Consider the following 22,751-nt stretch of genomic DNA (forward strand, 5'->3'; position numbering starts at 1 on the left):
GACTACAGCACAGCCACGGTAGCACAGATAGCAGAGGTAGTGGGCTTGCCAGGCATCTTTTAATGCTATCAAAGTGTTAAAAATTATATGAAAAACACTGGCGCCACAGATGTCTTCAAAATACCAGAGTCTCCTTGGCTGCCTGCTAAAATAACCTCACAGCATTACAGGGCACGAGAACAGGGAGGAACAGGCTGTACTTTATGCTGTTCAATTCCACAACAAAAGAAGGGAAGAGAATACTCTCTCCCACAATTGCATCTTTCCCAGCAGACACCAACCTTGTTTCCAGCTGGGACTGTGAGTGCCCTGGCTGCTAATGCCTCCTTAATGCTCTCAATTATCACTTGTGTACTCTCCTTGCACAAGTCTTGCAGTGAACAGGCTCTGCTTGTTGACTTGTAAGAGTAGAGAGAGAATTAAGTGAAACAGCTCTTTACCCAAGGAGGCTGAGGCCAGGAGGGTTGGGAGAGCTTGTGAGCCCACCTCACCTTCCCCACCAAACACAGGGTAGGGATTTAACATGGCTCCTTTGCCAAATTTAGGCTGGGATGGAGAAACATGAGCTGGGAGCTGTGCCTGGCAGAGCTACACTGTCACTTAAAGAGCCTCTTGAAGCCTGGAAGACACATCCATCATCCCTGCTGTATGAAGGTGGTTGCAGTGCAGAAGTGAATCCAATTTGGCCCTGTTGGTGTGGCAGGAGGGGCTGCGGCAGGAGTGAGAAGGAGGAGTGGAAGTGGAAAGAGCCAGAGCCACAGAGGGGAAGAGCTGGGGACTGACACATTGTGTGACAGGGTCTCCAGATGGACCCAGCTGACTTGCTTCCCTTCCCAGACCCTGTGCTCCTCAGGGTGCCAGATAAACCGCTGCTTCACCAGCCAAAATCTGTGGCATCCACCCCTTCCCCTAGATATGACCACGCTTCTGAAAGAGACAAAACAATTTCAGGAGATTTTTGGCATCCTCTGGGCTGAAACGCCTCTGTAAAAAGAGGATACTATAACTGCATTATTAATAAAAACTCCATCTAACCTCTGCCTTTCAAAGAACCACCACAGGCTATGTGAAAATCTTCTAAGTCATCAGAGCAGCCCTGGGATGTCACAGCTGGGACTGAGATCCACAACTGGGGCTTTCTTCTCCTGAAGAGGACCCCCACAGCAGATCCCCTTGCAAGCATGAAGAACCAAACCTATGATTTAAGCACTGCCTTCCAAGCAACAGCTCTTCGGCTCATCCTTGCTTTCCCAGTTCCAGATTTTTGCAAGCCTGGGCTTTTATCTCAAGGTAAATACACATTCTCATAATAACTTTCATTAACTTGCATAGTTAAAAACGAACCAGTGATTCATATAAAGCCCTTGCTTAACAACAGAAGAACGTTGCAACTAACCTTGCCCCCTTCTGCCCTCCTGCTAAGCTCCCAAGCATACAGAAATGTCTGCCGAAGGCAAGTTCTATAAACAATCCACTTTACCCTTTTGTATGGTCACTTGAAAAAAAAAAATTAACAAAGACAAGCCACCCAACATATTTGGCAAGCAACCTTTACTGTGACACCCCCAACCCCCAGCTAGGCTTGGTATTTTTTCAGCACATACATCACTAGGATAAATATTTGTGTCCATGCACACACAGATAAACAGTTTTGGAAAACACAGGCACTGAAAAAACACAGATGATGAGTTTGGCTTGAAGAGATTAAAAAATAGAACCTACAGCTTTTGACTTTTTACTGTTTGAGGGCTTAAGACCCTATTTTTCACCCTATTTAGCTCCAGCCATAAGGACCAACAGTATTTTGCAAAACAGAAACCTATGTATTGCATGTAATCACTATTCCAGCAGTGGCTGACTTACATGCAAAGGGATACAAAACTACACTAATAGCAGTGCTGATGTGGCTGCAATCTGTACAGATAGGGATGGGACAGAGGTACAGAAGAGTCCCCAAGACATTCCTCATTCACTGAGACTGAATGGAGCCCTACATCTGCAGTCCTACGTTTCTTCTGCAAATGGGGAAAGACGAAAGGAAAAGCCTGAGAGCTGTAGCTCTGCTACACTGCTGCCTTCACACGCATCCTCTGAGGACCGGCACAGAGCAAGACACTGCAGCAGCCATGAGCTTTTCTCCAAACCTCCTGCTTCTTCTTGCCAAAAAAAAATATAAATAATCAGAGGCTCAGGGACCCCATCAGAGCTGAACTAGGGGTTGCTAGAAGTGTCTGGTTTGAGTTCATTCAGTGCCTCCCTGTTTTAGATTTCTTATGTTTCCTATACTTTATGCTTCTCCACCAGCTTCCACCTGCTCTTTCAAGGTACCATGTACAAGCAGGTGGGGATTCTCTGCTGGCAGGTCTGTTATTCACCAGAGATGTAATTCCAGGGGCTGCATAGATCTGTTTTTGGGTGGGAACAGCAGGAGAATCTCCAGGACATTGCTAAGCACATGAGAGCAGCTCAAAAACACATGCTTTGTAACCACAGGAGAGTGGCCTCCAGCAGTGGCCTGAACTCACTGACCATCCTGTCTCCTGCTTTACCCAATGACTGCATTAACAAGGGTAGAAGGACCAGAAGTCTCAGTCCCTCAACCTGTCCTACTTTGGGCTTCAGTGCTCGGTTCAAATAGCATTCACAAAATAGTCTCCATATTCAGCACCCTACACGGCTACAATCACTAACACCTTAACTCTTCAGCCCTTTGCACAGTTTTTCTAAGAAAAAACAAAAATCAGCTTTTGTTTGTCCTTACCATGCTCTCCTACCAGTTGCTGTAGCTTCCCATAAGAATCCGTGCTCAAGTTTACAGGGCTATTAACCATGGCCACAGGTGAATTACCATTCTTCTTTCCTTTGGGAACTGGAACAGAACTAGCTTTGCTAGTTGGAGAAGGCAGGATGGTAGGATAGTTCATGCTGCCATGGTTGGAGAGTCCGGCAGTCAGTTTGATGCTTGCAGGGACATTGGAAGACTTACAGTTCACTTGTGGTCCTTCAACATGACAGTCTGCATGGTAAATGCTGTGCACAGACTCCGAATCTGGAGGAGCAGGGCTCTGCAAGTTGGGTGATGGAGAAGGAAGCATCAATTGGCCTCCAGGTTTCATTACCTTGAGTTCCAGGTCGCAAATCTCAGGGTTGGAGCGCGGCCCCCGAGGGCTCCCATTGCTGATGTGATAGTGATGATGGTGGTGGTGGTGGTGATGGTGGATGAGGTGGTGTATGGAGGTGATGCGCTTTTTGCCTCGGTGGCTTTGCCCATTTGTGGTGCTGTTTGGGTTAACTTTTTTCCGGCGCTTACTCTGCCAGTTATTATACAGGCGTATTGTCCGCCGTTTCACCTTCCTGAAGATGTGGCAGATGTACTTGAGCAGCTCCTCGTAGCAGCTACCTGGCTCTGAGAAGCTGGCAATTGTGCTGTCATTGGAGAGATAACGGGCCCGCTGCTCCTGCATCAGCTGGTTCTCCCGCTGCTTTGTTTCAGAAAACTGTGTTGCTATCACAACCAGGCACAAGTTAATCATGAAGAAGGAACCAACCTGGAGAAAACACAGGGAAAGGAATTAGCAGGGACTTGACAAAACAAGGCATGCTCTTCACCACCACATGCTATCTGGGCTTGAAGCATGGTTCTTAGAAATCCTGAGATTTCCAAACATGCCAAATCTCAGGGTCTGCTCACCAAATGTTATGTCAGCATGTGCCTGAGCTGCTAAATTTGCTCCTAAGCCCTGTTAAATTATTTTGGCAATGGCACAGAAAGCTGTTAACAGCAGCCTTCACCACTTTCCTTCCCTCAACAACGATGACATTTGCTACTAACACAGGGTGTATGAAACACAACGCAATCAGTTACCGCCACAAAACAGATCACTAGGAAAGACCTGGCCAGTCTGCAAGGAAAGATGGTCTGAAGTTCCATTTCTGCTGTACTGAAACAGCCTCTTCTCTTTCTCTATCACTGCACACCCTGGCACACCCTCATTTTGAGGAAGACAGTCAAGGTCCATGCACCTGTGACCTTGTACTCTTCTATCTCACTGACACAGAGATATGCATCTCCAGGAGATTCAGTGCTCCTAAAAAGGCTTGATTTATTGTCTGGTTGAGTTGATGTGTTCTTGGGTGATACCAGCTTTTCAAAATAAAGTCCCAAGGACAAGAATGTGAAGTGACCTAAGGCTACATCCTTCCCTCAGCTGTTGAGTCCACAAACTGGTTTTTTACCAGTTGGGCTTATAAATCAGCCAAAGGAAAATGTCAGCTATTCCCATCAGAGAATCAGTGCCCTTAGGCGTGAAAAGGACTGACGTCAAGAAAGTGCCACTGTCAACATGGCCAAACCTCTGTGCTGTGCTCAGTAGGAAACGTATGGATTTAATCTGGACCATTGTCTGGTGAATCCTCAGGGGAATCTGTTGGGAGATGGTTTGCAGTGCTATTCTCCAGCTTGTAATATCAGCCTGGATACTGTTGGAGAAACAGCAAAGGTGCCTTTCCCAGCTCCAAGTGACTTGGAGATTAGTCACCTTCTGGCTTTTCTGCAAGGATCCATACGTAGAGAAGGGCCCCAAACGGTGGAGTTTGGATCTACTATGCATGGCCCATTGCTAAAGGCTCAAAAATCACTGGCTTCAGAATGCTATCCATTACTGGAAAACTCTCACACTGCTCTGATCCAAGCCTTTCCCACCGGTGGTGGGAGCTGTGGTGGTTTGACTTCCCAAGGCCTTCAAAACCACACTGATGAGGACAGTTATATATAAAGAATATCCAGCCACAAAAACACTTTGAAGCGCCTGCGTCCCATGTCCTGCCTGACATCTACATGGTACTTTTCCCTCTGGTCTCCTCGTGGGTTAAATACTTAACTTTTCCACAGATGTAGACCCCTGGAAAAGGTCATGCTCACTGTAAAATGGAGAACCTCGCTACCATGGGATGGCAGCTTCTGAAGGTAACCTCCAGGACCTCCAGTGAGTAATACTTTGTTTTTTAGGTACAGCAGCACCGTAAGACCTCAGAAAGGTGCACTGCTGTTATTACTGTTATTTAAAGGGCTCAGGTGAAGTTTAATAACTTGAGGACCCTTCACTGAAGCGAGGTGTCCTCTGGCACACTGAGGAGGCTAAAGGAAGGAAAGCTACCGCCTCTCCACTTTTTGATCTGATTAGCAGTTGCTTGGCCAAGGCACAACAGTCAGGACACATCAAGGTGACAAGACCAAGACTGGGAAAGTAAGAGGGAGGGAAGACCATATGGCTCGACAAGCTGTGACTATGCATAACATGTGACGCTAAAAAGGGCTGTCGTAGCCAATAATCTGTCCCCACAACCTGCATGATTATGCTTTACGGTGGGAGGAAGGTCTCCTGCTCCGAATCCTAGCTGGCTCTTCCCGGTGAAAAGCTCAGGGACCAACTTTACCCCACAAGGACAAAGAACAAGAGCATCTCGCAGTTCATACTTACTATTATAAGCAATATAAAATATATAAAATTGTAAAAAGAATGTGCATCCATCACATAATACATGATGTCAACCCATCCTTCCAGGGTTATAACCTACAGGAAGACAGAGAAAGAAAGCGTAAGAACGAAAGTCAACCAAAAAGTTAGTAAACATCAATCTGATAGTGCTTGGTACACATCACTCCACAGAATCTCTCAGGATCCATCCAGACCTGCTGCACTTCTTTTCCCAGTTGGCTTAGGATAGCAGCAGTGTGTGACCAAAGGACTGGCCTGAATCTGGTACAATTACATGATAAAATATTTCAAGAAAAATCTGAAACACTAGTTCTGAGCCAGTGCAAAGAAATTCCAAGGAGGGATTATAAACAAAAAAAAAAGCTCTGTGCAGAGATCTGGGCTTTTACCTCAGGCTCCTGGTTTTGTAATGCTACCCATAAAATTCCTAAGTTTTTAAGTCCATTTTGTTTCTGTAACACCAATTTCTTTGTGATTCCTACTGGCTCACTGCTACAATGCATCACTAGTATCAGTGGGAAAGCATCTGAATGGAAGAGAGTTACTTTAATTAAATGTAGAATTGATTTCATACTCGTTTTCTCAGTCTTCCTTCCACTAAAAAAGAAGCTGAGGATTTAATTAACACCACACAGGCTGTGTGCAGAGCAAAGCGGATTCTGCCATGTAATTTACACTTTTTATTTAGATAAAACATACCAAACTCCTAGTGCTGTCTTGCTACTAGTCCTAGAGCTGAAATTCCAGCACAATTTCAATCAAAATCAAAGATCCAGTCTGAATTTACTTGCACTGACATACTCTATATATGCCAAATGTGAGCCTCGGTGGTCCTAGCATAAACCCAGAACTGCTGCCTGCCTCCAATTTCAGTGGCATCGTTCCTGATTTAAACCATCTTTGCAGTGAAGGAACTGTGAATCAGCTTGTCGTGAACAAGAAAAGGATCAACCCTTATCAGTGTAGAGGACTTTCTGTATGGTGTGTACAGAAAAGCCGATCCATAAAGCACTTGTTGTTGAGACAGTGAATAAAACAATGTCCTTGGCATAGCTGGAGCATCAGGGCAAAACACTTGCAGGGAAGTCAGGCATGAACCCTTGCCACTTATCTCCTGTTTTTTTTACTCAAGGAGCTGGAAAAAGCTCCTAGATACGGATCTTTGGTATACGACCACGTCTGCAAGGGGAAAAGCATTGCTGTACTTGTAATCATCAGTACTCAGTTTCCCCAAGACTGTCAAGAGCACCTTGCATCAGCTTACGGGTGCTGGAAGAGGGACACTGCCTACTCTTGATTCCTCTCACCCTAAGTCAAACATGGTGACGTCTTGCCAGCAAGTTTTCAAACCCACCTCCCATGTTGAAGCACGCATAACTTAACACCCACCACGCAGCTGAGTGAGAAGAAGCCAGCAAATACATCACACTAAAACCAATAAACATGATCTGCCAAGGAGCAGGTAGAAATTGTCCCTGCAGCTGTTCTACTCTGTCAGCACCACTAAAGACTTTAAGCCATCAGGTCTGATGACATGCTGGCTGCATTCACACAAACTGCACCCACCTCTCCTGTTCCTCATCACATGCCTTAGACACTCTTTCATATCGCATACTCACCGCTGGTTAGCGACATACAGGTATCAGACAGCAATGTTATGGTTCCAGGGGCATGGGTTTAACAAAACCAAAAAATCCTTTTGGTCAGCCTGAACCCCAGAGATCAATCTGTGGTAGAAAGTCTTCAGCAAGAGACCCATTTTTTTGGTGTGGATGCAAGTGCTGTCATTCACCCTGGAGTCTGAGAAGGGGTTAAGCTGCCTGGGCAGACCCAGGCAGTAATCAGCCTGTTCAGCAGTGCGAAACGGACAAGCAATCAAACTGGAATTGCCCTTTTCTGCCTTTCCTTTAACACGGTTGAAACATTTATAGAGCACAGAGTTCTTTTCGGCCACATCCCTTGCCTGTGTAGGTTGTGCACTGCGGCAACAGATCATCTCTTGCACCCAATGCCTGTGTAGGTTCATGGGGAAGGTGGAGGGATCAAGTTAGGAGGTGACACAAGGCTAAACCACATCACTGCCAACTACCCAAGAAATAGACTCCTTTGTGCTGTTCCAGGTTCCCTCCCTTCCTTACCCTCTATTCGGATGGGCACTTCAGAGTCAGGCTGCCACAGCAGGTACTCCATCCATTTACACTTGGGTCTGAAAAATGAACCCAGGCACTCCAAATGTATTGGATACATCTCTTCATCAAATTTGCGTTTGGCTGACAATTCTCAAATCAAAGGTATTAAAACGATTGAACACATAGCCCTCTTTACAGAAGGAGTTACCTGAGGGCTGCTGTTGGGCTTCTGGCAGGCACTGCCAGCTCCCCACCTGGGAAACAGCTGCTGAGACAAGAATGAGGGCCAACCAATATTTATAGAGGTATTTTTCTTGCATGCTAGACAGCACTTTCAGCAAGAATCAATCAACACACCACATTTCTCCTCTGGAGGGCTGAAAATGCTCATCTGTCTCTCAGAATATTTAAGATGTAATTAGAATTTGCATTATTTACTACTCACTTGTAGACCAAAGGGATACAGGAGGGATAAACAGACTTCTGGGCTTTTGTTCTCCTGTTTGATGTTTTATGGATTCATTCTTGGACTCCTCACCCAGTATAAATGCAGCAGTACCTAGGGGAAGGGTTCCTGAGCTGCCGAGGATTAGACAGCGCTAGCAATCCTGTAAGAGAGTGTGCTTACAGGCCTCTGTCTTCTTTTTTCAATCAAATAGCTCTGGAGAAATGCAGGACGATACACATACATAGCCACCTGTCTGGACTGAAACAGTGTCAGTGATCATTACAGCCTGATTCTTGCCATGCTGTGGACTTCTTGCCTGCTGTCCTTTACAGTGCTCCAAATGACTTTAGGAGTACGTTTTTACCTACTCCAAGAGCTCACCGCATATCCCCAGCAATGCCTTCGTGTAAATGGGAACCAGATCATTTGAATTTGCCAACATCTGGTCTACACAGCACAAACTAAACTCTTTTACTCTTTTTGGAACCAAGTCAAAGGCATCTGCACTGGTGCAAGGTTTACTGCTGCAATGCATGGTTTGATCCTATACACTTACGCTCAGACCAGATGAACTCAGAGGGAAAACTAGCAATTCTCGCTATTCTCTCAAGAAAACGGATATATTTTTTCAGCATTGCTTTGCCTGCTGTTCCTCCCTTGGGGCACCCTGAATGCAATATCACCTACTGTGCTAAGCAGAAATGACTTCCTCCTCTCTTCACTTTCCAATCTGATTAACACAGTTGACTGCAGCTCCAACATTTGGCCCTCCAAGCCCTTTATAGATGTCTTCCAAGGACCTGGAGCACCTTTCTTCTGCTTTCCAATCTCAGCAATCCAGTCTCAGTAATTAAATTCTGTTCAAGCCATGGTTGTTCACAGACAGACATATTAAATAGTTTCTCCAAACATACCATTTCAAAGCTTCCAAAAATGCAACATACAATTATTTATCAACAGAGATAAGACCGCAAGAAACAAGTTTCCTAATTCTGCTCTGATGAAAAAGATGCGCAAGATACGTGGCACACTAAAATTGGCAGCTGCAGGGAAATAGCTGAAAGATTCAATTAAGATGATTGGCAGGGTTGTCCTGGAGGGTGCTGCCAACTGTAATCACATGCTGCAGACCCAACGGGAAAGGAGACTGCTCCCTTTGCATGGGGAAATGATTTTGTCTTCAAACGACTGAGACTCTGGGCAGAGGACAAAGCTGTCCTCCAGCCCATCAAAGATCCTGTATGATGCTCAGTATGATTCTCCTTGCCTGCTCATTCAGTTTTTTACCTCTTACATGGCACAGGCAAGGGTGTGATAAATCATTTGTCTCCCTTTAATACCTATGAGGCCACGTACTAAAGCCCTGAGTCTTCTGCCTAATCTTCTCTCCCATCACTACAAGAATTTAACAGAAAGCTCACTGAGGTGAACATGAAGACAGATTTTTATTTCATTGATCTTTGGCTTAGACACCATTCATGCAGTCCCCAGTTAGGCACTCGCTGGTCCCCATATTAATATGAGCAGTATGAGAGTGGACAATCAGATTTTTATTTTTTTTTAATGTCTTCTGTCCTGTGATTCTGATCCTCCTGGTTTGTTCACGCCACAGTAATTTCATCAGTTGTAACAAAGATGCTCATCTGATTTATGGTAGCATAATCGGGACAGAATCAGGTCTTTAGTCAATCTAAAACTCCAGAGTGAAAGTCACAAGGGAGATGTAGATTAAAATTAACTCAGACCTCCTCATTGTTCCCAGGGAGAAAGGAGGTCTACATTATTTTTTCTGGGGTCACTTCAGAGGTCTCTGCAGAACAGTTTCTTTTATTATGTCAAGAAGTTTTCATCATAAAAATTCTTGTCTTTGAGCTCTGCCAAAATTTTTGCAAGTTCTTGGCTATAATCCATTCAAGAGCAGGTTATTTTTTGCTTTAGTTGTCAGTTAAGAAAACAAAAAAAAGAATCACCTGGGGGGAAAAACCCAACACCCAAACTGCAACCCAAACTACTTTAATTAGCAAAGTCAAACATTGAATTACTTTCTATGTATTAGACAGCACTAATGGCTAGTGCCAGATGGACTGTTGCAGATAGAAATCAACCTTGAGGTGCCTCTAATCAATCGAGGAAAGTTTGGAAAATTACTGTGTGAAGTGAAGCTGGAAAGATTATAAGAACAGAACACACAGCATACAAAACCGCAGCCTTGCTTTGCAGCCTGATCTTTCTCATGGCAATATTTCACTTCTGTGATTACTTCAACAAACTTCATTTGTAGAGACAGTCTCCCTAAGTATGAGAACCAAAATCTCACACTTTGATCAAAAGCCCTATAAAGCATAGCTTTGAGAAACAGACATTTCCTTGGTGGCTGAGTTCAGGATTGCAGGTGCTTGTCCAACTCAGCGCCTGGCCAAAGCAGGACACACAGAGATACAGAGAAACCCGTGTTTCCAAATCATTTGAAGTGTTCATCTTAATTGACATCTGTAGCTTGCACTCAGCCACCTTTTCTTTGGCCTAAACTGGGTCCTTTGGGGATAAGAGGGGCATTATCTGCATCAAAATCAGTTATAGTGAACCAAACAGCAGCTCTGAGGACTGCCACGATTATTTGGTTTTATTTATTTATCTCATCATTTCCTTGGCCCTGTTGCAAGTTTGTTGTGTGGTGGGGTTTTTTTGGTTTTTTGTTTGTTTTTTTAAATAAACCTTATCAAGACAAGATCCAATGATATAAATTGAGAGCTATTAATTACTATGATGGTCTCAGTAAGCTTTATAAGGCCTTCACTATTCATTGCTCTTATCTATGTATTCTGCCCTCCTGGGCATATTGATTTGGCTAGCAAGCACTGACCAGTGAATAATGGAGTATTCCTTTTCCATATACAGAGTGCTTGGCAGCTAATCAAATCACTATTTTTAAAGTCAACTTCCAATTTTAATTATTTCCTCATGACACGTAGTGTTAAGTAACCTCTGTGGTCAAAAAACCAGGTTTTATTCTATTGAGTAAGGAATGTCCTTTGAACAGATGCTTTTCCTTTCACTTTGAGGATCTGCTTACTTTCCAAAGTGACTTTAGCCATTTCTTTATAAATTGAATCTTGCAAACCATGTGTCTGCTCTGAAAAGTGGCCCAGCAAAACAGAAGAAGGTAAACTGTGCAACCTTGCATGTCTTACATTTGTGACCTCTCAAATTTGTTCCACAGAAATGAAATATCTGGTCAGTGTTACTAGTTCACAGTGGACCTTGAAAAGCAGAGTGCAGCCAGCGTGCAATGAAGTCAAACACATCCCTGTTATTGGTGGCCCAAAACCTCATGGAAGTGAATCTACAGGCTTAAAAATGGCACAAAAACTTCTGCTACAAAAGGAAGGTGAGTAGCTGTCTCTGTTTCACACTAAATAATGTAAAATCCTCATCTGATAGCAAAACATCACTGATTTCAGAGCACTGCTGCTTATAACAAATCACAGCTCAGTCCATATTCATGAGGTTTGATTTACTGTGATAATTATCCTGTCTTCATTGTTTGTGTAAAGTATCTTATGCACAGGGAACTTATTTAACTTATTTAGCTTCAGCAATAATGAGTCCATTATCATAGAAAGTGTCATAAATCAGTTTTATATCAGAGCAAGGCTGAAAGATGAAGAGTCTGCAATGAGGAGAAGGGAAACGAAGCCAGACTGAGATCCTTGTTTACAGATGAGTGTACCATTGTACCAGCAATTATATGAATGACAGCGCTTCTCCAGACACCACTGTCTGGAACACAGCAGTGGTTTAGGGTACTGGGCCAAATGCAAAAAGCAAGGACTTTTGTTATTTGTATATTTCAAATTATATTAGAGACTATTAGGGACAAAGGATGTATAGCTTCAAGCACAACCAGTCCTCTGTGCAGGACAATGACACAAAGCACATTTCAGGTGTCCCAGTGTCTAAGCTTTTTCCATTCACACTAATCAGACTGTGCAGGGTGTCTCTTTCGCCTGGATGGGTCTGCCAACTCAATGCAGTCTGGAGAGAGTTGTGTCGGGACGTCACGGTAATGGAGCTGAACCTTTCAAGTCTCCCCTAGGCTATCTACAACTCACAGTGCAAGGTGCAACAGCAGCAACTGATCATGGAGCAGGTTTGGGGCAATAAAACAAAATTAAGATTTCCCTGTAAGAACTGTGTTTGATGTACCTCAAGACCAGTAGCCTTTTCATCACCTAACTGGACTCCGGATCAGGCCATGGCTTCCTGCAGGCACTCCTCTTTCTACTCTGAACACAAGAATCTAAGATTGAGGTAGGATGAAACCCTTCCAAAACCTCAGAGGTTGCGGTAGGTTTCTGTGCCATGCTGGGTCCCTCCAATACCTCCCATAGGTTAGCAGGCCCTGGCATGAGGATGGCCTCTCTGACTTATGCAGTATGGGACAATTCCTTCTAACCTTCAAAATTAAGAAGATTTTTCAAAAGCAACTAATCCTCTTGGAAGCACACTCTGAGGTGCTTTAAAGGGGCCGGATATTTTTAGATTTGGTATTCAGCATGAAAGCTCTTCAAATGCTGAAAATTATGTTTATTTCGCCAGCCAAATTAAAAAAAGCAACACCAACAAAACTCATACCCCATCATTTCCAGTGAAATATTTTTGGTGATCCAAAACAGATTCAAGTCTAGTGACAAAGCATCATCTTGAAGCTGTGGAAATTAAAAGCTTAGAACTCTTTTCTTGCCAAATTCAGCACAGATAAGCATTGTTGACATGTATCTCCAATTTAAAGAATGAACCATTTAACAAAAAAAGTCCTTTTGGCCAAAAAATTATCTACTCAATGAACTCTGAAAACACTGGGCACCCAGTGTGACAGCTGCTTCTAAAAAACATGGCCCACAAAACTACATTGCATGCATAAATAAAATTGCAGTTGAAAGCCTCAGGCTCTTTCACTTCTTTCTGCTTCAGCATGCCTTTTGGCTGTTCCCCAAAAACATTTAAGACTACTGGAAGCAGAAGAACAGAGGTTGCAGCAGACAGGCAAGCAAGAATATTAGTGGCATCTTACATACAATACTTTTGAGACACTGGAGTAACCATTCCTGAGCTGTCATTTTGTAAGGAACTTGGCTGAGCTACCCTGGGGTCCCAAGCAACTAAGCAAGAAAAACAGGTCCCCACAAAGGTCCCTATAAATATCCATCTGAGTTACAGCCCAGCTAAAAGGAAGATGTGCAAGTAGAAACAAGAAGAATGACCCCGCCAATTCTGTCCTGCCAGTAGGTTCCAGAGCAGAGGTTTGTGCTTACTCTAAAGGAAAGAAATGGTAGAGCTTCAGGTCTTGTCTGCCCACACGACATCTTTTCTTGACTGAGTGACAGTATAGATGAGGAGGGACTCCAAGCTCATTCTTGCACTTGGCCATAGCAGAAACACATTGAAGTGCATGTAATTTTTTCCTTTAATTTGAATGGAAGATATAGTTCCCATTACAGATTTAGCTGAAAGATTTCCAGGCAGGGGAGTAATCCTCAGGGAAGGATTTAAATCGTGATGGACAGAGCCTGAAACAATGTGAAGCAGGCAATGGCTGTGGAACAGATCAGGGCATCAAACAATAGTGAAATGAGACAAATGAACCTTCCCCTTTCCAAACATGACATCTTCCCCCAGTCCCTGTACCTTCTCAGCTGGCCCAGCCACAGGCACAGCTAGGAGGGGTGCAGATCCTGGCAGAAGCAGAGTCAGCAACATGGAGACAAAACAAGCTCCTCATCAGCACATAGCACAGGGTCAAAAATGAATAAATCCATGATTGGATTGAGAGAGCTTACACAAGCTCCCAGGGGTTTTTTTTGACAAGCTAGAGCACAGAGGAGGTAACTTCACATCCAAACAAAAGGGCTATTTCAGCAGGTGGCCTGCAGCACACGGCTGCCACTGCCAACTGCTGCACCTGCTCAGGCAGCCTGCCATTGCTTTTGGAGTAAAGTGTCTGCAGAAGGACAAATGAAGGAAGAAGTGCGTGCATCAGTTCCCCTACTTTCCCACCCCAAGCTGGTTCTCTCTCCGGAGCTGGTCACCCACCTTGGTGGCCGTAACATACTCCTAGCTTTGGTGAGACCAGGTGCAAAGAGGTTCTCCACCTAAGCACCCTATCAAGACAACACCTTAACTCTTGCTTCTGCTGACAGTTCCTTTAATGCTGCTCTATTCTCAGACATCTTTCTTCAAAAGGTGATTCAGCTTTTCCTTTCTTGGGCATTCTTATCATGTCGTGTGCCTGCTGGGCTGTCTTCAGCTCTTGTGAACACAGCCAGGCTTTTCTTTTTTTTCTTGACAGCAGCAAGGGGGGTGCTGAATGCTAAGCAGTCTCCTCTGAGAATTCCCTCGCTAGGGCCTTCTGATGATGGGCCAGAGATGTGTTACTTGTATGACTTGATTAACTTGTTAACTGAGATGTCTTCTTAAGCAAAACCTTGTAGAAGCAATAGGCACTCAGAACAACATAAGCCAGAAACAGAATCGTGAATCTGAGAGCTGTACCCAAGTATGAATTTCAAGAGGATCCTTCATTAAGGAAGCCCCTTAGGAAATGCAACTGCTTCTGAAACAAACATGAAGAGGCCATAGAAAAGGTAACTCAGCCACACCAGCAGCGTCATAGCTCCTCTGAACTGCCAGACAAATATCTCTTATTTGATAGACATTTTGTGAAATGTCCATGTAATTTTTCCCATACATTTGCTCTCAGCGTTCAGTCCTTACAACTATATCCTGGAAGGAGGCACAGAGGAACACCTTGTTCCCTTGATTTCATCTTGGTTCTGCCTAGCTGATGGCTATAGCTCCTTCAAATTTGCCTCACTGGTTTTGCCAAAAGCATTGCCTCCTGATGTAACATGCTAGTATAGGTCTTACTTTTCTGCAAGTCAGACATGAAATGATCCAAGCGATGTTCTGTGGTTTGCAAAGTAGCCTAAATTATCTCTTCTTTCCAAACTGTGCACCTTAACAGCCATCCAAACCTCTTTTAACAGGATTTCTGCATTCAGGCCTGGCCATACTGAGACTGATGGTTAGGAAGGTGGCAGTGTTTTGGTTGCTGTACTCAGACTGTCAGTAATTCGAATTAAATTGGACTTTGGTTAGGTGGGTAATTCATCATTTGCAGTGTGACAACAATACCTGTAATTACTGCTCTTATTGTTGCGGCTGAAATTCATGTGCAATAAAGGGATCTTAATATCATGCCAAACCTCACAGTTAATTTAAGTTCCATCTCCTTTCATTTATTCTGTAATAAGCTAATTAGTTCACATAATTTGCCATTGAACATGCCTTTGTAACAAATATATACATGAATTAGCCTATTACACAACAAATGAGGGGAATCAAAACATGAATCATTTGCAGGATTACATAAGGAATTATTATCCTTTCAACTAGATGCAGCCATCATCTTTATTCCTTCAAGATTTTTTTATTTGCACTACATTGGTTCTCCTGTCCAATGCCTCTGACTTACTCTGCTTGGAAGGTCAACAATGCATTTCACTGTTTGGTATGCCCTGCTGCCAGCTCTACTTGCAAGTAAGGATCACTACCATGAGGTTAAATGTCTTTCAGCTTGGCTGCTTAACTCCAAATTCCAGCAGCTGAAAGAACTTGGCCGTACTGCCAGCCTCCTGGTGCACCCTTCGTAGGGATGTTTTGGCGTAGAGATCTTCAGATTTCCCTGTCAAATCTGCTTTTGGTTTTGTTTGTTTGCAGTCCGCACAGTATTAAACTGTGCCCTTGGTATATGTATGGGTATGACTTGCAGTCACTGCACTTGGAAGCTTCCTTCCGAATCTCACCTGTGGGGCTCATTTCACCAACCTCCCTTCTGACAGGTCTTAAACCATGCCAGATTTCCAACTCATTTGGGATAAATCATGAGGGATGCTCTATCCAGCTGAGTGTTAAGATTGCCATTATGCGAACTGGAGGCTTGCCAGACCTTGAGGTTCAGTCCACCATTATAACTCTTGAAAAGTACCACATATTCATTAATCCCCAGAAGGGATCAGGACAATTGGACTTGTCTCATCCAGAATAAAGCAGTGTGCTTTCTGCCCAGTAATTCAATACTGACTCACAGGGAAGCTCCTGAGTGACTAAAACCATCAGTTCTACTTTCTGCACTACTTACTTTAAGTCTCATCTAACTGCTGACCTGGTGCTACACAGCTTCAACTATTAAATGTAATGAGATCACAACTCAATAGCTTTATTTGTTAAATGTTCTCTGCTTACAGCAATTGTTTTGATTTAGCACCCCACCTCTTTCAGTAATTATTTACTCTTTCCATATCAAAGGTAAGCAAGCACCTTACTCCCAACTGCTGCTGCTTTACCTGGAGTTACATTGTCTTCAGTTTCTAAAAGTGAGTCCTTCTAAAAGGAATAAAGATGTAAGAAGAGGTTTTGGCTAGAAATACTCTTTAGCATTTGGATGGCCAAAGCAGCACTAAAACCAATCATAAACCTCCTGGCAGCTGCCAAAATGATCTATGGATACAATATCCAACTTTGCCAGACACTCTGCTCTGCCCAAAGGAATCTGTTGAAACCTCTGCTGCGGCTGGTGTGTTCTTCCTGGGTTAAAACTGTACATTTTCAGGCTGAGAAAATGAAATACCAACATGAAATGAAAACTTTCAGCCTGCAAAAAGGCTCTGGAAGTAAAACCTCTCGAGAAGCACCCGCTCATTTTCAGTGCACTAGCACAAGCACTCTGCAATGCATTGCCCTCTGCCCTTTCTCTGGCAAGAACATTGCTGCCCCGTGGTGGGAGCCAGACACGACCTCCTGGGCACATCCATCAAGCTCTGTCAAAGGACTATGCAACAGCAGAAAAAGGAGAATGCAAGTGCATCCGGAGGTCTATCTACTGTTCTTGCTCTGATTTCCTTCTTTCCTTTACTCAACACTCACTACCAGTCACAAATATTCAAAGTTACAATGGCAGCTCCTCTCTTGACATACTAATTCCAGGAAAGAACCAAAGCATTTTAAAAAACACAGCCTAGTAGAAACTTGGGATCTGTCTGAACCCTTCTGGATTTGGTTTTAAGCCTCTGACACCAGCAGCAGTGTGATTCAAGGTATGCTACTGCGACAACACAAGAGCAGACAAGATGCCCAGAGCAAGCAGTTGCCTCTTTACAACTCCCAGATGAAAATCTGAAGTTATTAAGTTCCTATTATAATAGGAAACTAGAAGCAAATTCATAAATGGAATCAAGAGCTCTGAATAGGTAATTATTCATCATTAACAAAACTAAAAGGAGAATTTTCTTCTCTTTCAGGAATAGATTTCACCTACACGTCAGGAGGACAAAATAAAACAGGGCATCTAGCCAAAAGCAGAAAGAAATTTGTATTAAAAACAAAGTGTAAATTAAAAATGGAAAACAGTACATGGATAATTTAACGTAGGCTAGCCCTAAGTGACCATAGCCTTTGGACTGTGTAGATCAGTTATCCAGCGTTCTAGAACTACAAATGCTTTTAAAGCACTTCAGTTGGTGGAGTGTTTTTGTCACTTGTAAAGGCTCCTCCAGTCTGAGCTAGAAGCACTTTGGTCTCTAGCGAAAACCTGTATAGGCGTGGATCAAGACGGACTCAAATTCCATGTGAGTAGTCTCTTTGCAGGTATTCTAGCTGGAACAGACTTCTTCCTCCCCCCAGCACACCATACTACCCAGTATAACCCTGTAACTCTAGAATCAAGCCCAAACCAAGCCATCGAGCTAGCTGCTGCATTTTAGAGTGATACTAAGTCTAGTTTAAGGACTTCATCAACACTTTCCATTTCCTGATACCACAGCAATAAAGATCCTAACTCTCAAAAATCCCTGGGATTTATCCAGGTCTGATTTGCAGTGCTAGACCTTGCCATACTTTTGTCTGCCTCAAGAAGTCTTTTCCCCCCCTCTTCCAAAATGCACTGAAAAAATGGCTGTTCTCTCCAGATGCTCTCTTGCAACATTTGTGCGGCTTATTGTCTGATTAATTTACTCATTGTGTCTTTAATTGCAGTTTCACACAGGTGCAAGCGAATTCCTTTCTCCTCTGACACATCTACCAAAATCTTTCCAAACAAAAGATGACAAAACAAAAAGAAACAGAAAAATCTTTATGAGAATCTTACCTGAAAAATAGCTATCCAGGCATATCCAATATTATCAAAATTGATAGCTCCGTTGTGTGGGTTTACATCCCCTGCCATGCATACATTGTAATACTGGTTCCAGTTTATGCAGGCATTCCTGCTGCTGAAGTCAGGGTTGTATAAACTTGGGGTGTAGGAGTCCATGCTCAAGGTGCACTCCACCTTGTACTCCTTCCTGTTTGGGATGTTGGAGCATTTCTGCATGCCGTTCTCACGATGCGATGAGCAGATGAACGGGTTCTCCTCCGCTTCATCTGTTCGGTAGTATGGATGCAGGAAGGTAAGGTTGTATGTCCTGGAGGAGGAAAAAAAGAGAAGGATGAGAATAAATGATACATCCCTTGTTTCAGCAGCAGCTAAAAAGCACTGGTTTCTGTTTCTGGTTTGGGTGTGTTATTTCTCCTTTGCCCTTCAGCCCCATCAGACTGGGGACAGCAAGCCCCTACCTCTGTCTACAAAGCTTTTTGCATCCTGAAAGGCACCAGTGATCTTTCAGTTAAAGATCAGCCTGAGGTTTTTTCCAAGTGAACAAGGCAGCTGAAAGTTGAAATGAGAGGGTATAAAGAGAAAAATCCCAGCAGGCCAGGTGCGTCCCAAAAATCTAGGGAACTTCTTTCTATCTAAGGATTCTAAGATAGCCCTTCTCATGCTCAGAACATGCTTCAGAAAAGCTGATGGCAAAGCAGCTTTCCAATAAATTTGCCCCTCAGCATGACTCTGTGATGAGTGAGCTGAACTAACAAGGAGAGATCCAGCCACAGGCTACCTCAAATTCCTTCTGTACTTACATAAGAAAAACTAAGAGCTCACATTAATGGGAACTGTATGCTTACTGCATATCTGATTTAATTGGCCTGGATAAAGTTTATGGCTCTGTTACAGCTAAGATAAGCAAGTGCTCTAATTGCAGCATAGCAGGGATGTGCCTTTTCCCGAGCTATGCTCTGGGGCAGATCAGCGAGCAAACTGAGCCTGGGACTTTTCATGCTGTTTGATTAGTATTAGTGAGACCCACTGACACTCACGCTGCTGAAGCACTATTCAAAATGAGAAGGTGCAAAGTCCTAAAGCCGACCTTATCTGCTGTGTTCAGAGCTGCAGGGATCTAAGATGCGATATAATCAGTCAGGAGATAAGGGAAAAGACAATACACAATTATACGACCAAGTGAGATATGGGTAGAAGATAAGCAGGTAATTCTCCAAGCCAGGACAGCTGTATTTCTATCTGTTTCTGAACGTATCCAACATTTGGCTCTAATGAGTGCCAAACTAGTGTTATTCCATACAATTGCTTGAAATTGCTCCCCAAAACCCTTGAGTCAAGCAGGAGTCACTCAGCTATTGCACTTTGAGAGAACAATTGCTGCAGGGAAGAGCTGAGGGGAAATTAACCCTGAACAGCTTTCCCGGGGAATTTGGTTCTCCTCCATCAATGAATTACTTGAGATGGGTGTTGAGGGTTCATCCAGCTTCAGGAATAGGCAAGAGTATTTCATCAGAGGAATTGGGCATTGTTCACTGGTAATTAAATGTATTCACCAGCTATTCCCCTCCCATTGCACAGTGTTCCCACACTTCTAGACAAAACTGCAATATCTTCTTCCCGGTTTCTATGCCTTAGATTCAAGAGGCAAGAAAAACTTGAAAAATGTTTTTCCTCCCAGACTGCCTAAAAGCCTTGTCCTTCCCCTCCCACGAATTGGTTTCAGTTGGAGGAAATTTCCATATGAAACAAGCTGAAGAAAAGGCTGAGTGTCACCCTAGCACAGTGTTTGCTAGTAGATCAGATACTACAACCTGCAGAGTTTGTCACGCAGAGGGGGGTACTGCAAAGGCTTAAAACACACCAAGGCACAGGGATGAGTCTGGGAGTGCTAGATTTTGGCAAAGACAGCTGGGGAACTTGAGAGAAGAAACAGAGGGAGGAGGAGAAGAGACATCTGAGAAGTGACTTCTAACTCACAAGCGGGAGGCAGCTCTGTTTTGGGCTCAGTGAGTATGCAGAGGGGCTTAGTTCAGATGCAAAGATGCTCTGCACCCTCAAATGTGCTGGGGACCTCACCACACCTGGGACATCTCTGCTTACAGCCATAGGGCCTGCCTGAGCCTGCTCACCCACAGAGGTTCTGGGAGGGCTCTGCACCTCGACACACAATGCAGTCCAGGGCAGAACCATGCCAGCCTCACCAGGCCCAGGAAGGACATTTGCCTCTGAAACTTCCAGGCTGGAGAGACTATAGGTGCATGTCCCACTAGCCTCCTCCCAAGGAACTCAGCAGCAGGTACTCAGGAGCTCTGAAGTCTTTCAAATAGGACATCGGGATCAATGGTGGTGACGACAGGGGTCTAACAACCCTAGAGTAAGCCTGGACTATGCTGTGCACTGCCTGATACACGAGGCAGCATGGCCACAGGACTCTGACATACCGCCCAGCTTTGCCAGGGCTGACTTCACCACTCTTGAAACCAGGATTTTGTGGGTTACAGTCAAAGAACTACTTTGAGTCCCTAAGGTGGTGGCAGGAGAGGTCTCATTTGGTACCGTCTAATCAGAGCACCTGGACCTCCAGCTCAGGCTCAACAGATCTTTGCAGTTCTCAAATCCCCAGTGTGACAAGTCATGCAAATGTGAAACTTTGTTTGGGCAGCTCAGTGCCCAGCCCAGGTCCTTGCAGTACAGACAGCCACAGAGGTGAGTCTCAGACAGTAACCTGCAACCCTGAAACTACACACTGAACACTCAGCCCCTGCAGCAACGCTGTGTGATCTCAGGAACATCCCTTGCTCTTTCTCATTTCCCTTAAAACAATGCTGACCAAGGCTCCCTGATCTGGATGTGCCACTCCGCTGACATACTCTTTTAAACTACAACTGATCTTCCAGGAAAACCTGCTCTAGAGCCAGGTGAAACTACCTCAGCAAAAACTTATTTCCTTCACCACCCTGGAAGCAACACAACACCAGCAGCAGAAACCTCCTGATCACAAACACCTTTTGGCAGCAGGCAGGACAGGAAGGCTCAGCGCCTGGCTTGTGGGCCAGTGTAATTAGGATTCTACCCAGAGCAAAGCCGGACTTGCAGAGGGAGATGGACCATCTGGAGGGATGACTGTGTAATTAGCAGCTATGGCTGCACAAGCTCCTTTCCTGGGAGCAGTTTCATGTTTAGATGCAGACACACACATGCCTGTGCCAAGAACGCTGACCATGGAAGAAGTGTTCAGACTGAATGGCTGATGCACCAGCACGATGCTCCACTCCGACCTCACACCCAAGCTCCCCTGTGAGCTGCCTCTCCCACCATGGCACAATATACACAACGTTCAATGCCACACGTGACTCCGCAGCTGTCTGCCCTCCCAGCTGCAGGACTCTGGCACATATTCGTTATTCCAGATTAATCATCTTTATTTCAGCCCCCAGAGCTGATCTCTGATTTCCAGATACGCCCACCCCAGCTAGGCAGGCTGGACAGGGACCCAGCCAGCCAGAGTGCAGTGTGCCCACAGTTCTGCTGGAGCCCATGCACCCAGTTTCATTGGAGAGTAGAAACGCAACCAGGCTGCGGGAACCTACAGGACCAACCTCCCCCTCACGCAATGGTTCTCTGTTCATGACATATTGCAACTAGAAGGGCTCTTGACAAGCCACAGATTTGAGAGGCTGCATGTTTCCCCATGAGTCACTGTTTAGGAAGCCTTGGGCTGAAGAAGAAATACTGCCTGCAGACACAGTGCCCTGGGCTGTGATCTAATAAGCTGCATAGAGAAGATCCGGGCACAAACTGTCTGGAGAACCAAAAGAACGACACACTTTGGTGGCTGTGGGAGGAAAATAAAACCAGGAAAACAAAGCACAGCTTGACTGCAAAGAGTGGATGAAGGTTGATTTATTTTTGCTGCTGCCTAACTGATCTTATCCTCCCTTTTTTCTGCCTTGCTCATTTTTGCAGTTGCCCCCCAAAATAATTTACAAACTAAAAGTCCTCCCTGTGACAGGCCAAAATCAGTCACATGGGGCCACTTTCTGCACAGCCCTTTTCAAACCCTTCCTTCTTCCATGTCTGCCCTATGTGCAGCATAACCACGAGCACCTGGCTGGCTAGGAGGGACCCACACATGCATGATGCTCTGCCACCACCAAGTACAGTTGGGAAGGGACACACCAAGTGGCAGCAAGCACTGCAAATTTAAGACCTTTTCTTTGTTCCTCTGCTTAAAGACCTTTCTGGTAAAACCAAAAAGGGAAAAGAAGGAAGGAGAGCAAGGATGAAAAATGAAATTGTTGCAGAATGAGGGAATCCCCAGTATCCACAAAATAAATCAATTTGCTCTGCCAAGACCATCTACCTCCACGTGAAGGCCGATCGGACTTTCTTGTTACTTGCCAACAGGTATAGTCCAAATAACTTATTGATGGTAATGAATCCACAAATCATGAGACCTTTGT

The 22,751-nt window shown here is 44.4% G+C and overlaps 1 protein-coding gene across 1 annotated transcript in view; it reads right to left on the reverse strand.

Moving 5' to 3' along the window:
- Positions 1-22,751, reverse strand: part of CACNA1H (calcium voltage-gated channel subunit alpha1 H) — a 254,734-nt gene that overhangs the window by 85,860 nt on the left and 146,123 nt on the right. The window contains exons 7-9 of the mRNA XM_040592883.1: positions 18,280-18,595; positions 5,481-5,573; positions 2,762-3,548 (exon numbers count right to left, since the gene is read on the reverse strand). Of these exons, the coding sequence (XP_040448817.1) occupies positions 2,762-3,548; positions 5,481-5,573; positions 18,280-18,595 (1,196 nt within the window). The remainder of the gene's footprint in view (positions 1-2,761; positions 3,549-5,480; positions 5,574-18,279; positions 18,596-22,751) is intronic.

The sequence above is a fragment of the Falco naumanni genome, chromosome 4, assembly GCF_017639655.2.
Source record: "Falco naumanni isolate bFalNau1 chromosome 4, bFalNau1.pat, whole genome shotgun sequence".
Lineage (NCBI taxonomy): Eukaryota > Metazoa > Chordata > Aves > Falconiformes > Falconidae > Falco > Falco naumanni.